Source organism: Chiloscyllium punctatum, chromosome 47 (assembly GCF_047496795.1).
Source record: "Chiloscyllium punctatum isolate Juve2018m chromosome 47, sChiPun1.3, whole genome shotgun sequence".
In the NCBI taxonomy this organism is placed as follows: Eukaryota; Metazoa; Chordata; class Chondrichthyes; order Orectolobiformes; family Hemiscylliidae; genus Chiloscyllium; species Chiloscyllium punctatum.
Window position 1 is genome coordinate 17,837,593 of NC_092785.1, and position 20,226 is coordinate 17,857,818.

Genomic DNA, 20,226 nt, shown 5'->3' on the forward strand with positions numbered 1-20,226 from the left:
GGTCCAACCCGTCCATGCCGACCAGATATCCCAACCCAATCTCGTTCCATATCCCTCCAAACCCTTCCTATTCATATACCCATCCAAATGCCTTTTAAATGTTGCAATTGTACCAGCCTCCACCACTTCCTCTGGCAGCTCATTCCATACACACATCACCCTCTGTGTGAATTCTACAGCTTCTCCTGTGTGTGTTTGGGTGGTTGCTGCTGTAGTTCAGGATCTGCTCCATGTGTGGCTTTTCTGCACACCTTTGTAGTGCATTCACCATTCTGTTTCTTTCTGCCATCACTACGACAACAGCAACCATCCAAACACAGAGAAGAGAGGTTGTTTTAGTGGCTTCATCAAAAGGGTTACAATGCTGTAGTACTCCCGACCTGCGAAGAGAAGAAGAACACCTCTACAAAGTATTTGCCAAGAACGGATATCCCTGCAACTTCATCTGGAGATGCCGAAACAGACAGATAATGTGACGAGGACTTGCCACAGCCCAGCACACTAGCCACGCTACCTTATATTAAAAATAAGTCTCTGAACTGACATCCGGACTTCTCCGATCACTCTGATTCATGCCAGCCCCTAAAAAGGCAGTCACACTCAGATAAGAACTCACCAGAACAAAAGACCCTGTGCCCTTCATTTACAAGATAAATGTTCTTCAGAAAAGTTCATGCAAACACTGCATGAAACACTACCTGGGGCAAACAGGCAGACAACTAGCAATCCACATCCATGAACACCAACCATCCACTAAACTCCACAACCAGCTGTCCCTAATAGCCATACACACAGATGACAAGGACCAAATGTTCGACTGGACAACACAACAAGCATAGGACAAGATAAGCAGAGGACAGCCAGAGAATTTCTAGAAGCATGGTACTCATCCACAGACTCCATTAACCCAGACCCAATATACCAGCAATGACAATGAACAACCGGAAGCAGGTGGAACGGAGCCAGATAAATTCCAGAAGAGACAGTATGGCGTGCTTCACAAGGGGCTCCGAAGCACTGATGATGTCGCCAAGACAGGGGACGAAACATCTGCAAATCACCTTCCCAGCTCGGCGAATATACCCACAACCATAGCCATGCTACAAATCTTTAAGCAAATCTTACACATCTCAATTACGTCCCCCTTCAACCTTCTCTGCTCCAAAACAAAAACCAGCCCGAGCTTATTCAGCTCCTCTTTGTAGCTTAAGCTCAAGATCACCTGGCTGAAGCACATTGGAAATACTCAGCAGGTCTGACAGCAATTGTGGAGAGTGAGACAGAGTGGATGTTTCAGATGAAGAACTTTTCAGAGCCAGTTGAGGAAAGAAAAAGACTAGTGGGTAAGATTTCACTTCGAAATTTTGCTTTACCAGTCAAACAAAGCCAACAAGAACACTGAATTACCATCAAGATGTTATAAATTACACATTTAAGAAGCAGATAGCCCAGTATCCACTGCAAGATAATATCAAGTTTCTGCAATTTGTACGACAGTCTGCTCAGTCTGTCGGACTCGTTTCAGCCATAAGTTTAGTCAATGGTCTGGTTTGATAACTGGTGATTTTCAAGGGTTTTATTGTACAAAAGCAAAATTTCGTTAGGGTAAAATGTAAAAGGTGAATAAACTAGAGTAAGTAATTTCCAAAATAAATCCCATATGATTGTGGTGACCTGACACTGATGTGTTCTGGTGCAACATGTCGGGCCTGTTGGACACCGATGTGATCCAGAGCAAACACAACTGGAGTAAGTATTTGCAGCTTGATTAACTTTGGATCCAATTTGAGGAGCTGTAGACATCATTCAGCATCAGGGAGGGGGAGAGTTACCTGAATACTTTGTTTCACAGAGCAGTTATACAATTAGATGACATAATTCAAAATTGGCTGATGATCAGGGTCAGGAGGGTGTGAATGCAGATGAGGCCATCAGACCAAAAGACATAGCAGTAGAAGTAAGGCCATTCAGCCCATCGAGTCCACTCCGCCATTCAATCATGGCTGATGGGCATTTCAATGCAACTTACCCACACTCTCCCTGGATCCCTTACTTCCTTCCGAGATTAAGAATTTTTCAATCTCTGCCTTGAAGGCGTTTAATGTCCCGGCTTCCACTGCGCTCCGTGGCAATGAATTCCACAGACCCACCACTATGTGGTTGATGAAATGTCTCCTCATTTCCGTTTTAAATTGACCCCCTCTAATTCTAAGGCTGTGCCCAAGGATCCTGACAGAAACAAATTCCCAGCACCCACCCTTTGTAAGCCATGCATTATCTTGTAAGCTTCTATTAATCTGTCTTCAACCTTCTCAACTCTAATGAATACAATCCCAGGATCCTTAGCCGTTCATTGTATGTTAGGTCTACCATTCCAGGGATCATCCGTGTGAATCTCCGCTGAACATGCTCCAGTGTCAGTGTGTCCTTCCTGAGGTGTGGGGCCCAAAACTGGGCACACTATTCTAAATAGGGCCTAACTCGAGCTTTATGAAGTCCCAGTTGCACATCGCTGCTTTTACATTCCAACACTCCTGAGGTAAATGACAGCATTACATTTGCTTTCTTAATCACGGACTCAACCTGCAAGTCGACCTTGGACTAGCACTCTCAGATCCCTTTGTACTTTGGCTTTAGGAATTTACTCATCGTTTAGGAAATAGTCCATGCCTGTGTTCTTTTTTCTCCAAAGTACAAGACCCTGCATTTGCTCACGTTAAATTTCGTCAGCCATTTCTTGGACCACTCTCCTAAACTGTCAGAATCTTTCTGCAGCCTCCCCACCACTTCAGAACTACCGGCCTGACCACCTAACTTCGTATCATCAGCAAACTTCGCCAGAATGCCCCCTTCATCCCAATTATTCATATATAATGCGAACAGCTATGCCCAACACTGAACCCTGCGGGATACCACTTGTCACTAGTTGTCACTCTGAAAAAGAACATTGTATCCTAACTCTCTGCCTTCTGTCAGACAGCCAATCCTCAATCCATGCCAGTAGCTCACCTCGGACACCATGGGCCCTCGCCTTACTCAACAGCCTCCCATGAGGCACCTTACCAAAGGCTTTTTTAAAGTCGAGGTAGATAACATCCACTGGGTTTCCCTGGTCTAACCTGCTTGTTACCTCTTCAAAGAATTCAAACAGGTTTGTCAGGCACAATCTCCCCTTATTAAATCCATGCAGACTTGTTATAATCTGACCCTGCACTTCCAAGAATTTAAAAATCTCATCCTTAACAATGGATTCTGGAATTTTACCGATGACTGAGGTTAGACTATTCAACCTGTAATTTTTCATCTTTTGTCTTGATCCTTTCTTGAACAAGAGGGTTAAAACAGTGATTTTCTAATCATCTGGGACTTGCCCTGACTCCAGTGATTTTTGAAAGATTATAACCAACGCCTCCGCTATTTCCTCAGCCACCTCCCTCAGAACTCTAGGATGTAGCCCATCAGGGTCAGAAGATTTATCAGTTTTTAGACCTTTCAGCTTTTCTAACACTTTCTCTTTTGTAATGGCTACCATACTCAACTCTGCCTCTTGATATTTCTTAATTCTTGGGATATTACTCCTGTCTTCCACTGTGAACGCTGACACAAAATATTTATTAAGTTCTTCAGCTATTTCCTTACCTCCCGTCACTAGCCTTCCTGCATCAATTTGGAGCAACCCAATTTCTGCTTTTGCCCCTCGTTTGTTTCTCATGTATTGAAATAAACTTTTACTACCACTTCTAATATTACTGGCTCACTTACCTTCGTAGTTGATCCCATCCTTTCTTATTTCTCTTTATTATTCTCTGTTTGTTTTTGTAGTCTTCCCAATCTTCTGATTTCCAAGTGCTCTTAGACACTTTATAGGCTCTCTCTTTTTCTGTGGTACATTTCCTGACTTCCTTTGTCAGCCATGGTTGTCTCCTCTCCCTCCCCTGGATAATCTTTCTTTTCTTTGGGATGAACCTCTGTATTATGTCCTCAATTACACCCAGAAACTCCTGCCATTGTTGCTCTACTGTCTTCCCCACTAGGCTCTGCTTCTGGTCGATTTTCGTCAGTTCCTCTCTCGTGCCCCTATAATTACCTTTATTTAACTTTAACACCGTTACATCCGATTTTGCCTTCTCTCTTTCAAACTGCAGACTGAACTCTACCATATTATCATCGCTGCCTCCTAAGTGTTCTCTTACTTTAAGATCTTTTATGACATCTGACTCATTGCATAGCACTAATCCAGAATAGCCTGCTCCTTTGTTGGCTCCATCACAAGCTGTTCCAAAAAGCCATCCTGTAAGCATTCCATGAATTCCCTTTCTTTGGATGCACCGGCAATATCATTCACCCATTCAATTTGCATATTTAAGCCCCCCATGATCGCCGTGATCTTGCCTTTCTGACATGCTCTGTTATTTCCTGGTACATATTGTGCCCCTCGTTCTGATCACTGTTGGGAGGTCTGTACATAACTCCCATTATGGTTTTTTTGCCTTTGTGATTCCTCAACTCCACCCACACGGACTCCACATCCTCTGACCTTATGTCATTCAGTGCCATAGATTTCATTTCATTCTTAACTAACAAAGCATCCTCACCCCCTCTGCCCACCTCCCTGTCTTTCCGATAAGTTGTAAATCTTTGAATGTTTAACTGCCAGTCCTGAACCCCCTGCAACCATGTCCCTGTGATGCCTACCACATAATCATTCATGATGATTTCTGCTGTTAATTCATCTACTTTGTTACAAATGCATTCAGGTAAAACAACTTAATGGTAATTTTCTAATCCTCATTATTTCCATTACCTCTCGTTGTATATCCTAAGTTATCCTTCATTTTTGCTTTATTCCTAGTCTGCCTCAAACCTAAAACCTGCACACATGCTTACCTGCTGCTTATCTTTCTGTTGACTACACACTCCTCGTTGCTTTTCTTTTCCCTTCACCCCCCCAACTCACAAGTTTGAAGTCCTAGTGACCACCCTATTTATCCTTTTCGTCAGAACACTGGTTCTGGATCAGTTCAGGTGGAAACCGTCTCATTGTTACAGATCTCCCGATTCCAAAAGTAATGCCAATGTCCCATGAAATGGAATCCCTCTTTGCCACACCAATCTCTTAGCCACGTGTTCACTTCCCTAATTTTCTTATCCCTATGCCAATTAGCATGTGGCTCGGGCAGTAATCCAGAGATTATGACCGTCGAGGACCTGTTCTTCAATTTCCTTCCTAGTGCTTGATGCTCCCCAAACAGGTCCTCCTTCCTAGCATTCCCTTTGTTGTTTGTGCCAATGTGGACCACAACACCTGGATGCCTCCCTCCCGCTCAAATATCCTTTCAAGCTGTTCGGAGTTGTCCTGCACCCTTGCACCGGGCAGGCAGCACACCCATGCAGGACTCCCATTCCGGATCACAAAGAATACTATCTGTCTCCCAAACTATAGAATCCCCAACTAGTTGTCTTTTTGCTCCCCCCCTCTTCCCCACCCCCCCCACCCCACCCCCCACCTTGCATGGCCTTCTGCATCATGGTGCCGTGTTCAGCTGGCTCATCCTGTCCACAGCCCTTTTTCCTCATCCATACAGGGAGCAAGAATCTCATACCTGTTGAACAAAGATCAAGGGCTGAGGCTCCTCAGCTCCTTGAGGCACACCTGAGCACCCCGGGGTTATAATCAAGAAGCCTCAGCCCTTGCAATTGTCCAACAATTGCCTTCGTTGGTCAGAGCATTGACCAAAGGAGTTGGGACACCATGTTTCTGCTGTAAGAGACATTGGTGAAGTACTTCACGAATACAGCGTTCAGTTCTGATCACCCTACTATCAGAAGGACGTTGTTAAACTAGAACAGGTGTAGAAAACGTTTACAAGGATGTTGCTGGGACTGGATGGTTTGAGTTATAAGGTGAGGCTGAATAGGCTGGGCCGTTTTTTTCCTTTGGAGAGTCGGAGGCTGAGGGGTGACCTTAGAAAGCTTGATAAAATCATGAGGGGCATGGATAGGGCGAGTAGCTGGTGTCTTTTTCCAAGGGTAAGGGAATCCAAAACTAGAGGATGCAGGTTTAAGCTGAGAGAGAAAGATTTAAAAGGGGCCTGAGCAAAACTGTTTCATGCAGAGGCTGGTGCTTATGTGGAATGAGCTGTCAGAAGAGGTGGGTACAATTCCAGCATTTAAAAGGCATCCGGAGGGGTATCTGGATAGGAAAGGTTCAGAGGGTATGGACCAAACACAGGCAAGTTGGGACGAGTGTAGTTTGGGAAACCTGAACAGCTTGGACAGTTGGCCGAAGGGTCTGTTTGTGTGCTCAATGATTCTATTCTTGCAAATCTTGCCGGCAGGGAGGACAAGCAAACTTAGAGCGGCAATGTAGTACACACAGCCATTCAATTGGGGAAAGTAAACAATAATGTATTTGTGGTAGATACTGTTCTCTGCAGACATGAATGGGTGTCCCAAAGGCTGAGTTGACTGGATGTAGATTTACTCGCTGAACTGGAAGGTTCATTTTCAGATGTTTTGTCACCATACTGGGTAACATCTTCAGTGAGCCTCTGGACAAAGCTTCATCTGGAGGCTCACTGATGAAACGTCCGAAAATGAACCTTGAAGCTCAGCAAGCAAACCTACATCCAGAACCTCAACCTGAGCTACAGATCTTCTCAAAACCCACTAGCTGAGTTGACTGCCCAGGATGAGGGTTCAGGACATCTTGAAACTGGGAAGGATCCAGTCGTTGTTCGTGTCAGTACCAATTACATTGATAGGGCTAGAAGGGAAGGAATTTGAAGAGTAGGAGCTAAATTAGAAAGCTTCAAGATAGTAATCTCTGGTGACCACCTTGTCATAGTTTAAGTAAAATCCATTGAAGTCGAGGTAAGTAAAAAGGGGTCTGCATACTGGTAGAAATAATGTACAGGTCCCCGAACAATAGCTATACAGTGGGACAAAAAATAAATCAAGGAACTAATGAGGGCATTTAAAAAAAAAAGCATCATAGTCGTCATGTAGATTAGGATAGGCTAATTGGCAGAGGTGGCCACAAGGAAGACTCATTGGAGTGGATTTTAGATTATAAGATGTTGTGGATCTGACCAGGGATCAGGCTGTTTTGGATCTGTTGGTGTGTGATGAGGCAGGTTTGATAAATGATGTCAGAGCAAAAGATTGCCCGAAGAAACAGTGTAACTTCTAACATAGTCGAAGTTGAAAATCACGCAACACCAGGTTATAGTCCAACAGGTTTATTTGGAAGTACTAGCTTGCAGAGCGCTGCTCCTTCATCAGGTATCGAGTGGGGCAAGATGATAAGACACAGAATTTCTAGCAAAAGATCACAGTGTCAGGCAATTCAAGCGATGAAAGACTTAACAGCAATCTCCGTTTGTTCAATATATCATTTTAATTGCACAACATTGATCTTTTGCTATAAATTCTGTGTCTTATGGTCAGGTCCACTAGTTACCTGATGAGGGAGCAGCGTCTGAAAGTGTGTACTTCCAAATACACCTGTTGGACTATAATCCAATGTTGTGTGATTTTAAACTTTGTCCACCACAGCCCAACACCGGCACCTCCACGTCATAACCGGGTAGGGCATGGGATTTAGTTTGAAAGGGACGAACCTTCGCTGGATACAACTGTGCTGAGCTAAAATACAAATAACTGTGAGAGAATGAAGGCAGCGATAGCCGGAGTGGATTGGGAAAGGAGTTACGCAGCAAAGACGTTGAGGAACAGTGGTAGACATTCAAGAATTTAGTTCACAGCAAAGATTTGTCCCAATGAGGAGGAAGTATTCTAGCAAAGTGGTAACCCAACTGCGGTTAACCAGCAAAGTTAAGAATAGCATCAAGTTGAGAAGGAAAACATAGTAGTAAGCTGGAGTGTTGGGAAAGTTTTAAGAAGCAGCAAAAAAAAGGGAGAAGATGGACTTTTAGGGTAAACCTGTCAGTAAAATCAAAACAGGTTTGATTTTACTGGAAGGACTGGAAGGTTGCTCATATTGTCCCCCTGTACAAGAAGGGTAGTGGGGATATTCCGGGTAACTACAGACCAGTGAGCCTGACGTCAGTGGTGGGAAAGTTGCTGGAGAAGGTACTGAGGGATAGGATCTATCTTATTTAGAAAAGAATGGGATTATCAGTGATAGGCAACATGGTTTTGTGCTGGGGAGATCGTGCCTTACCAACTTAGTAGAGTTATTTGAGGAAGTGACCAAGTTGATAGATGAAGCGCTGTTGATGTTGTATACGTGGACTTTAGTAAGGTGTTTGATAAGGTTCCCCATGGTAAAATAATAGAGAAAGTGAAGTCACATGGTGTGTAGGGCGTTCTAGCTAGGTGGATAAAGAACTGGATGAGCAACAGGAGACAGTAGTAGTTGAAAAGAGTTTCTTGAAATGGAGAAAGGTGACCAGTGGTGTTCCACAGGGGTCAGTGCTGGGGCCACTGTTGTTTCTGATACACATAAATGATCTGGAAGAGAGCACTGTTAGTATGATCAGCAAGTTTGCAGATGACACGAGGATTGGTAGAGTAGCAGAAAGCATAAGGGACTGTCAGAGAATACAGGAGAACATAAATAGTCTGGAGAGTTAGGCAGAAAAGTGGCAGCTGTAGTTCAGTTCAGACAAGTGTGAGGTGATGCATTTGGGCAAGCCTAATTCTAGAGCAAATTATACAATGAACAGAAGAGCCTTGGGAAAAGTTGATGAACAGAGAAATCTGGGAGTTCAGGTCCATTGTACCCTGAAGGTTGCATAGGTGGATAGAGTGGTCAAGAAGACATATAGTATGCTTGCTTTCATTGGACGGTGTATTGAGTATAAGAGCTGACAGGTCATGTTAAAATTGTACAAAGATATTGGTGCGGCTGCATTTAGAATACTGTGTACAGTTCTGGTCACCACATTACCAAAAGGTTGTGGATGCTTTGGAGAGGGTGCAGAGACGGTTTACGAAAGGTGCTAGCTATGGAGAGAGGTTGAATAGGTTAGGTTGGTTTTCATTAGAAAAAAGGAGATTGAGGGGGGACCTGTTTGAGGTTTACAAAATCATGAAGAGATAAGCTTTTTCCCAGGGTGAAGAATTCATTAACGAGAGGTCACGTTTTCAAGGTGATTGGTGAAAAGTTTAAGGGGGATACACACGGCAAGTACTTTACACACAGAGGGTGGTGGGTGTTTGGAATGCGTTACCGGCAGAGGTGGTAGAGGCAGGCCCGGTAGATTCATGACCAGTGGTGTCCCACAGGGGTCAGTGCTGGGGCCACTGTGGTTTGTGATATGCATAAATGATCTGGAAGAGGGCACTGTTGGTATGATCAGCAAGTTTGCAGATGACACGAAGATTGGTGGAGTAGCAGAAAGCATAAGGGAGTGTCAGAGAATACAGGAAGACATAAATAGACTGGAGAGTTAGGCGGAAAAGTGGCAGATGGAGTTCAATCCAGACAAGTGTGAGCTGGACAGATGCATGAGTCGGTGGGGAGCAGAGGGATACAGCTGCTTAGGAATTGGGCGACGGGTTTAGACAGTAGATTTGGAGCGGCTCAGGCTTGGAAGGCTGAAGGGCCTGATACTGGGCTGTAAGTTTTCTTTGTTCTTTGTAGGCAGCAATCTAAAGTGAACATAGGCCCTTTAAAGAACAAGGTTGGGGAAATAATGGGGAGTAGGGAATAGCAGATAAGTGGAATAAATACTTTGCATTAGTCTTCATAGTAGGAGATGTGAATCGCATTCCAAAATTTCTAAGTAATCAACAGGCAAAAGGAGGAGAGGAGATAAATACAATGACAAATATTAGAGAAAACGTGGGAAGGAAACTAATGGGGCTAAAGGCTGATAAGTTCCATGGAACCTGGTAGGATACATTTTTAAGATATTGAAGGAATTCGCTACCAAGATAGTCGATGCACTGGTATTAAGCTTTCAGGAATCCTTTGATTCTTGGAAAGTCCCAAAGGATTAGAAAGCTGCCATTTCTGTTCAATGAGCAAAGCAGGCAAAACACAGGTAATTGTGGGCCACTTAGCTCAATGTCTGTTATAGGCAAAATGTTAAAACATAAAGGATGTGATATTACAGCATTTAGAAGTGCATATTTGTATAATCAAGCAGGGTGAGTGTGGCTTCTTGCAAGAGAAATGATGCCTGACTAATTTATTAGAATTCTTGAACAAGGTAACTAGCAGGAGAGATACAGGGAAGCAGTGGATGAAATGCACTTGGATTTTCAAAAGGTGTTTAATAAAGTACCACACCTTTGGCTTCTTCATTAGTAAGTGTGTTGGAGATAGCACATAGTGTGGAGAGAGGATTGGCTTAATAATGGAAGACATAGAGTTGGGATAAGCAGGGCAAGTCATCTCAGAAAGCAACCTATAACTACATAGAACATGACAGCGCAGTATAGACCCTTCGGTCCTCGATGTTGTGTCAACCTGTGGAACTAATCTGAAGCCCATCTATCCTACACTATTCCATTGTTATCCACATGTTTATCCAGTCATCATATAAATGCCATTGAAGTCGGTGAGTCTACTACTGTTGCAGGCAGTGTGTTCCACGCCCCTACTACTCTGACTAAAGAAACTACTTCTGACATCTGTCCTATATTTATCACCCCTTAATTTAAAACTATGTCCCCTTGTGCTAGCCATCACCATCCAGTGGAAAAAAAGCTTTCACTGTCCATCCGATCTAACCCTCTGATTATCTTGTATGTTGCAATTGAGTCACCTCTCAACCTTCTCTCTATTGAAAACAGCCTCAAGTCCTTCAGCTTTTCTTCATAAACCAGGCAACATCCAAGTAAGTCTCCTCTGAACCCTTTCCAAAGCTTCCACATCCTTCCTGTAATGCGGTGACCAGAACTATATGCAATAATCCAAATGCGGCCGCACCTGAGTTTTGTACAGCTGCAGCATGACTTTTTGGTTCCAAAACTCGATCCCTCTACCAATAAAAGTGAACACACTGCCTTCTTAACAGCCCTATCAACTTGAGTGGCAACTTTCACGATCTATGTACAAGGACACCAAGATCTCTCTGCTCATCTACAGTGCCAAGAATCTTACCATTAGCCCAGACTCTTATTGCTGTTGCTCTTTCCGAAGAATCACCCCTCACTTTCCCGCATTAAGCTCTATTTGCCACCTCTCAGCCCAGCTCTGCAGCATATCTATGTCCCTCTGTAACCTGCAACATTCTTCTGCACTATCCACAACTCCACTGACCTTCGTGTCATCTGCAAATTTACTAACACATCCTTCGATGCCCTCATCTGGATCATGTATAAAAATGACAAACAGCAGTGGCCCCAAAACAGATCCTTGCTGTACACCAGTAGTAACTGAACTCAAGGATGAATATTTCCCATTAGCCACTACCCTCTGTCTTCTTTCAGCTATCCAAGTTCTGAACCAAACCGCTAAATCACCGTCAATCCTGTGTCCCTGTATTTCGTACAATAGCTTACCATGGTGAACCTTCTCAAATGCCTTACTGAAATCCAAATACACTACATCAACCGCTTTACCCTCATCCACCTGTTTGGTCACCATCTCAAAGATCTCAATAAAGCTTGTGAAGCACGACCTACCCTTCACAAAACCTTGTTGACTGCTCCTAATCAACTTATTTCTCTTTAGGTGATGATTAAATCCTATCTCTTTACCCACAACTGCAGTAAGGCTCAATGGTCTATAATTACCAGGGTTGTCTCTACTCTCCTTGAACAAGAGGACAACATTTACTATCCTCCAGTCTTTTGGCACCCTTCGTGTAGACAATGAAGACATAAAGATCGAACTAGTGGACTACCACAAGAATCAGTGCTCGCGCCACACTCACTTAGAATAAATAGAAATGACTTGAATGAGAAAAGTGAATGTACTCTTCCTGAGTTTGTGAATGGCCTGAAAAAAAAAATCAGTTTGGGAGGCCAGCGATGAGGATGATTTAAAGTATGGATGTGAACAGGTTAAGTGAGTGGGGGAAAAAACTTGGTAGATAGGGAGTAATGTGGGGAAATGTGAGTTTATGTACTTTGGCAGGAAGAATAAATAAGTTGACTATTATTCAAATGGAGAACTGAATATTCAACTGGCATTGGATGCTGGCTATTTGGCTGATATCTGGTATGGAGGGACTGTCTTAAAGAAATTTGATTGAAGTTTAAGAAGTGACCTTACAGAACCATGCAAAGTTCGTAGGAAACTTGACAGGGTAGTTACAGATAAGTTGGCTCCCCTTGTGGGAGTGTCTAAGACCAGAGATCATAGTCTCTGAATAAATGGTCTCTCACTGAAGAGACAGATAAGGAATTTACTTGCTGAGGATATTAAATCTGTGGAACTCGTTACCACAGAAGCTGGCTGAGGCTCGGTCTTTCAGTGTGTTCAAAGCTGAGATCAATTTTTCAGTAAGGGAACAAAGGGTTATTGGGAAAAAGCAAAACAGTGGAGTTGAGGATTATCAGATCAACCATGATCCCATTGAATGGCAGAGGAGCCCTCAAAATGCTAAATGGCCAACTTATGTTAAGCCTTAGGGTTTAAACTTCCTCAGAATTCTAGCTCCTTTCTTGTTCAAGAATTTAGCTGTAATTCCAAGCGGATGGGTGCTCCCAACCATCCTGAGAGGACCATGGTTTTCACCAAGATGGCGACTTCTCCAGAAGCAGCCCAGCTCAGCTCTTGATGGCTTGGATCCTCCAGCTACAACTTTTTCCAAACTCTGGGGACAACCCTGTGCACTGTTTAGTCAGTCAATTACTTTGAAGGCACAGAAAGAGCTGCACTCTGGGATTTATTTCCTGTAGCCCACCTGCAGTATTTCACACCGTGATCCGAGTTGAGATGCTTCTGTGTCTTTTACAAGGTTCTGTCTTCTTTACTTTCCTTGCAATTTTCCCCCCAAGAGCTCCTTCTCACTTTCATTCTCACTACTGTTTATCAAATTGTGTAGTCATACCAGTGACATGACTTTGTATTGTTTTAGACTTTTCATCTTCAGCATAATAACCAAAGATGTATGCATACATACTAAATGTATGAATATCAACTAAATATCTGTAAATAAGATACATATGTTAATTTACTACCAGTAAGTCTCCATACTTGCTTCCAAACTGAGAATTCTAACTACTTTGCACAAAGTCAATTAACAGGAATGAACAAAACTAAATGAAGTTCAGGATTAAGAGAATCCGATTTTAAGTAACAATATAAAAGGAACTTTGTGAAAGAGATTTGTTGTTGAAATGAGACAAGTTGCCGATGGAGAATGTAATCAGTATAAATGTAGTTGAAAGTCCTTTTTCGGTGCGCAATCTTCAAGCTCGCCCTTGACTTTGTGGTAGATATAGGCGGCAAACCAAATACGTACTCACTCAACCCTCGAGCGACAAGTCAAAATACCGAAACAGAATTAAGTGGTGCCAGGATGACCAGTAAAACGATAAGCCCTGCCCAATCATAGTGGAAATTTGGGCCCCAGTAGCTGCACCCATTTACCTTCCCCTCCCTTTCGGTTAGGTCTCCATGACATTGTGGAACCAATCGAAATTGCTGCTTCACCGTGATGGAGAGGGAGCCAGTGATTGGGGGGAGCTGGGGAGAAGCAGGGTCACTGCATGTTTTGTCTGTCTCAAATCCAGGGGCAATCATTCTCTGGTTGTCTCTCCCCATTTCTCCCACCAACCTCTTCCTCCTCCTCCTCCCCCTCCACCCTCCACACACCGCCACCCCCCCCCAAAAAAAAACCCTTCCATAACTGATTATTGGGTGTTTAGTTGGGACAGTATTCCCTGGGCAAAGTCACCCACCATCCCTGTATAATTCAAGTACTGGTCTTTTTAATGTTTCAAGCTGTGTTTGCTTCCCCAGAAATCTGAAAGTTCACTTTCCCTCTTGTTTAAGGTGTGATTCAAAAGTAAAAAGCTCTGAAACCAGGATGAGTGTCCCTACCTAAATATTGGACAAGTTATCTGTTCAAGTTGTGGATTGCACACAAGCACGCGTGCGAACAAACACACACGCGCACACAAAAACACAAGCACGCACACACGCAAAAACACACACCCACACAGGTGTAGGCAGAGACACGCAGGCACACACAGGTCGAGACACTGGCAGAGACAGATGCAGGCAGAGATGCGAAGGCAGACACGGACACGAACAGACACACATACCAAGTGGTGCTTCCAGCACATTGCACACAGGGTTAAAGTACATGCTGTAAGATTGATGTAGAATCTAGACTAGCAGTACAGTGTCACTCTGCTGGTAAATGAGTTCATATAGTCTTTTGTGAATGTGGTTATATACGTCCATCCTTCTGTGGTAGTGACTTGCTGTTAAACTATCGTCTCAGTGTGTGTTGGCATTGCTGCAGTGTGTTGCTGCAGCGTGTTGTTGTTAGTTGCCGTTATAGTTGCTCGTTGTGCATGTCCCTTCCTCGTGTGACAGTGAGTTACTGTTTCAGCTGTGCATGGGATGTTGCATTGTGGTCTTGTCTAATGGATTTGTCGTGTTAACCCTGTACGTCGGGATGGTGCTAATGTGTGTCAACCTCTTTCAGCATCACATGAGGTATCAGCACATGCTGAAGAAGAAGTACGTGTGTCCACATCCATCCTGTGGCCGGCTTTTCCGACTTCAGAAACAGCTGCTACGGCACACAAAGCACCACTCGGGTATGTACCAGCAATCACGGGTGGGCACGGACTCTATGGTTGGCTAGTGTGAGGGGGGAGTGTCGTTGCCAAGTGTTAAGGCCTGAGTCTGTATGGAACCCTGTTTTGCAGACTGCTAGACGCTCTGTTTTCAGGTTCATATTCTGGATCCTGCATTATTCAGAAGCTAAGCAACCAAGGCAGAAGTTGCACAGACATCATTGGGATTATACTTAATTATACCACATTCTAACCCATTCAGTCATTTCAGTCCAAGTCAAAATGAACTTAATCAGCAATGAACTCAACGCCACAGCCAGTGTGGTAGGATCGTGTTATGTAACTGAACTAGCCATCCAGTAGACTAATGATCTCGATAAATCACGGCTGAAGAAATTTGTTAATTTCAGTTCAATAAATAAATTCAGGAGAAAAATCTAGGACCAGTAATGATGACAGTGGATTGAGATAAAAGCACATTTACCTAATTAATGTGAGGGGAGAGTATCTGCTGTTTTTACTCAGTTGGACTTCCATGTGATTCCAGACCACAGCAGTGTGGTTGCTCTTGGCTGCCCTCTGGAATAGGCCAGCAAACCACTCAGTTGTACAATCCCTGCAGAAGACTACAGCGCTCAACATTAATCTAGGCACTGGTATCAGAACTGAGAAAGGAATGCCTAACCCTAGCGATTCGTTCAAGTTGCCCTCACATTCTGGGGGGGGTTTTGTGTCAGTCTCAGGAGCTGTTGGTCTGCAGATCAGTCAAACCTACTGAGACATGCCTTCCAGCCAAAATCCTTGGCGCCTGCGTCATCCCTGGGAATGTCCTCACTGCAGACCCACATAGTCAGGAGGCTGAGGGGTGACCTTACAGAGGTTTATAAAATCATGAGGGGCATGCACATGGTAAACAGACAAGGTCTTTCCCCCAGTTTTGGGGCAGTCAGCAACTAGAGGGCACAGATTTAAGGTGAGGGGGGGGGGGGGAAAGATAGTAAAAGAGACCCAAGGGGTAACTTTTTCACGCAGAGTGTGGTAAGTGTACGAAATGAGCCATCAGAGGAAGTGGTGGTGGTTGGTACAATTACAACATTTTCAAGGAATCTGGGTGGGTTTATGAAAAGGAAGGATTCAGAGGGATATGGGCCAAGTGCTGGCAAATGGGGCTAGATTAATTTAGGATATTGGGTTGGCATGGACAGGTATGACTGAAGGGTCTGTTTCTGTATTGTACAGCTCTATGACTCTAAACATGAGGTAAAATGTGGGCAGGGAAGCCCAATTCCTCCTCTTCCACCCTCTCTCCCCTATTACTGGCTCAGCACTCCTCCATGTTGAACAGTACTTGGACGAAGAGTGGAGGGTAGCAGGAACCAAATGTGTTCTGAGCATGGGTACTTCATTGCAAGAGTGGTTCAGTGGCACCAATACTGAGTGACCTGGCTGAATCCTGAAGGATCTATCTGTCGCATTGGATCATGAGAGAGCCAAAATGAGAGAAAACGCAGATGAGCTTGTTCCCAACAAACTACTACTTGCAGGTAATTCTAATGATGGAATTGTTCGGAGCCTGTGCTTGTGGACAAGTAGTCCTGTCTTTACACTGAGGGCTCGGTCCTTCATATTGTGTGGCACTGCCAACACTTTAAATAGGATATAACAGATGGTGCATCTCTAAGCTCAGCAGCCACAGTGAAGTATGAGCAACAGAAAGGTTACCTCCACAGTCCATAAGTTTCTGGCTTTGGCACATCCTTCATTCCATATCACCATCAAATGGTGGTGGGAGGGGGGTGGCGGGGATCAATCCTAATTCAGGCAAGTGTGTGAAAGGTCCCATCTGTAGTATCAGGCAGAGTTGAAGAATGAGCTGCTAATCTGATGAAGGTACAACACAGGACTACATGTCAGCTAAACAATAGAAGCAGCATTTCTTTCTTTCTTTCTCCCCCTCCCTGTTTCTCTGTCTCAATCTCCCACTTTCCCTTTCTCCCCTCCCTCTCTCCGCCTGCTCCCCTTCCCTCTCTCTGCCCCCCCCTTCCCTTTCTCTGCCCCCCCCCTTCCCTCTCTCTCTGCCCCCCTCCCACTCCCCCTCTCCTGCCCCCCTTCCCTCTCTCCGCCCCCCCTCCCTCTCTCTGACCCCTCTCTCTTTCTCTCCATCCCTTATTTCCCCCCATCTACTCCACTTTCCCCCTTCCTCTTCTCCCCCCCTGCCCATTTTCTCACACTCTCTCTCTCCCACTCCCACTCTCAGTGGAGAATGGGTGTTGCTGTTAACACTGGCATCTGATTTATATCCCCAATTATCCTGGTATCAAGTGGGTTGCTGGGCAGTTTCACAGTTGAGAGTCAGTCACATTGCTGCAGATCTGTACCTACATCTATGCTAGACCAGTAAGGATGGTGGCTTTCGTCCTTTTGAAGGCCATTGGTGAATCAGATGCAGTTTGGCAGTAGTCAGTGATCTTGTCATGGTCATTATTACTGAGCTTCTAATTCCAGATTTATCGATTGACTTGAAATTCCACCAGTTGCTGTGGTTTGAACCCATTTCCCTGGAACATTCGCTGTTTTAGTGGTTCAGTGACACTGTGACTACTCAGAGGCCCAGTCTCTGGATTCATTTAAGAAAGAATTGGATAGAGCTCTTAAAGATAGTGGAGTCAAGGGGTATGGAGATAAGGCTGGAACAGGATACTGATTAGGAATGATCAGCCATGATCATATTGAATGGCGGTGCAGGCTCGAAGGGCAGAATGGCCTACTCCTGCATCTATTGTCTATTGTCTATTGTCTACTCCACTATCTAAACTCGATCGTACGCTAATGTCAGGCAAGTGAACAGGTCGGTTCAGGACTCTCCAGTCCTGCCACATCCAGACATGAGTGCTAATAGAAAATTTTCATCTCCAGGCTCCCATTCTTGTTCGATGGACTCCAGGACCAGTGTAACCATCATCCACCAGAACAGTAGAGTGGATGATCGACCTTGACTCCTCCTAAAATCCTTGCTGTCACAGAAACCTGATGTCTTTTCTTGGATCTTCCCTTCCTGACTCCTCGCTACACCGGCACGTTCATGAACACATAGAGCAGTTTCTCTCGCCAGACTAGTCTGAACTTGAGCTGTTCTTTCCTTTTGTCCCCTCCTCTGCGCCGATATCCCCACCCATCCTTGTTTCACCAGCTAACGTGGAATGGAATTAGCTGCGCCCCAGTGTTGAAACTTCATCAGTTGCATCATTCAGACTTGAAATTGACTTTGTTTCCCTCTGCATGACTAATCGTCATTCTGTGTTGCTGCAACCATTTCTGCTGCTTGTCTGACATGATATTCTCTCTGTCCCTGGCCTGTTGTCCTTGATCATTCTGTTTGTGTCTGACAGATCAGCGGGATTATATCTGCGAGTATTGTGCCCGTGCCTTTAAGAGTTCTCATAATTTGGCCGTTCATAGAATGATCCACACAGGAGAGAAGCCGCTGCAGTAAGTACCAAAGACTTGTGCAGAATTCCAGAGCTCAGTTTCCCTCCCCTGCCCCCACCCTCCCACTCTGTTCCTGAGCCTGCTGCCAATTTTCATTCAACCCTGTTAATTCCCATGTACTCTCTCCTTCCGACTCTCTTGTAAGTTCCCCCTCTGTCACCATGTTCTCCCTGCTTTGCACCTCCTTTCCCTTCTGGTCACCACTGTTGCCCAGTCTGCGCCAACCCCTTTCGCTTTTCAGCTCCTCACGCTCCTCTGTAGCTCAGCATTCTGCCTGTGTAACCAACTCTTTCCCCCCCCCCCCCCCCCCCGACCCCACCTTCTACAATAACCTGACCATAACAGGAGGGGTGTTATTAAGCTGGAACGGGTGCAAAAGACTTACAAGGATTTTACTGGGGTTTGGGGGGGTTTGAGTTATAGGGAGAGGCTGGGGGAACATCTCTCGGACACCTGTACCGATTACCCCATTGCCCCATGGCTCAACATTTCAACTCCCCCCTCCCACTCTGCCGAGGACATGCAGGTCCTGGACCTCCTCCACTGCCGCTCCCTCACCACCCGCTGCCTGGAGGAAGAACGCGTCATCTTCCGCCTCGGAACACTTCAGCCCCAGGGCGTCAATGTGGACTTCACCAGTTTCCTCATTTCCCCTCCCCCCACCTTACCCCAGTTCCACCCTTCCAGCTCAGCACCATCCTCATGACCTGTCCTACCTGCCTATCTTCCTTCCCATCTCTCCACTTCACCCTCCTCTCTGACCTATCACCTTCATCCCCAACCCTATCCACACATTGTACTCTTTGCTACCTTCCCCCCCAGCCCCACCCCCCCTCCAATTTATCTCTCCACCCTGGACGCTCCCTGCCTTCATTCTTGATGAAGGGCTATTACCCAAAACGTCGATTTTTCCTGCTCTTCGAATGCTGCCTGACCTGCTCTGCTTTTCCAACGCCACTCTACTCTAGACACTGATTTCCAGCAGTCCTCACTTTTGCCTTGGTCTTTTTTTTTTCGGTAGGGCATAGCAGGCTGAGGAATGACCTTACAGAGGTTTACAAAATCATGAGGTGAATAGGCAATATTTCCCCAAGGGTAGGGTAAAGGGTGTAGGTTGTAAGGTGAGAGGGGGAACATTTAAAAGGAACCTAAGGGGCAACTTTTTGCACGCAGAGGGTGATGCACATATGCAATGAGCTGCCAGAGGCAGTGGTAGAGGTAGGTTACAGTTGCAACACTTGGCAGACATTTGGACAGAAATGTGAAAAGTAAAGGGTAGAGGGATATGGACCAAACTAAATCAGTTTAGGAAACCTGGTGGGTATGGCCAAATTGCGGGACGAAGGGCCTTTTTTTCTGTGCTGTATGACTCTGATTGGCTTCCTGCCCCCTTCTCTCCTCCGTATCTCGAGTGTATAGAGTCATAGAGACGTACAGCACGGAAACAGACCCTTAGGTCCAACCCGTCCATCCCAACCCAATCTAGTCTCACCTGCCAGCACCTGGCCCACATCCCTCTAAACCTTTCCTATTCATATACCCATCCAACTGTTGCAATTGTACCAGCCTCCTCCACATCCTCTGGCAGCTCATTCCACTCACGTACTACCTTCTGTGTGAAAAGGTTGCCCATTAGGTTTCTTTCTTATCTTTTCCCTCTCACCCTAAACCTATGCCCTCTAGTTCGGAACTCACCGACCCCAGGGAAAAGTCTTTGCCTATTTACCCTATACATGCCCCTCATAATTTTATAAATCTCTATAAGGTCACCCCTTAGCCTCCAATGCTCCAGGGAAAACTGCCCCAGCCTGTTCAGCCTCTCCCTATAGCCCAAACCCTCCAACCCTGGCAACATCCTTGTAAATCTTTTCTGAACCCTTTCAAGTTTCACAACATGTTTCCGATTGGAAGGAGACCAGAATTGCAATATTCCAACAGTGGCCTAACCAATGTCCTGTAGGCCGCAACATGGCCTCCCAACCCCTGGACTCAATACTCTGACAAATAAAGAAAAGCATACCAAACGTCGCCTTCACTATCCTATCTACCTGCGACTGCACT

At 45.1% G+C, this 20,226-nt stretch overlaps 1 protein-coding gene across 2 annotated transcripts in view; it reads left to right on the forward strand.

Moving 5' to 3' along the window:
* The window catches only part of LOC140468522 (uncharacterized), a 76,363-nt gene that overhangs the window by 50,522 nt on the left and 5,615 nt on the right, over positions 1–20,226 (forward strand). For both annotated transcript variants that reach the window (XM_072564607.1, XM_072564608.1), the window contains 2 exons: positions 14,583–14,697; positions 18,066–18,165. In XM_072564607.1, coding sequence (XP_072420708.1) covers positions 14,583–14,697; positions 18,066–18,165 — 215 coding nt within the window. The remainder of the gene's footprint in view (positions 1–14,582; positions 14,698–18,065; positions 18,166–20,226) is intronic.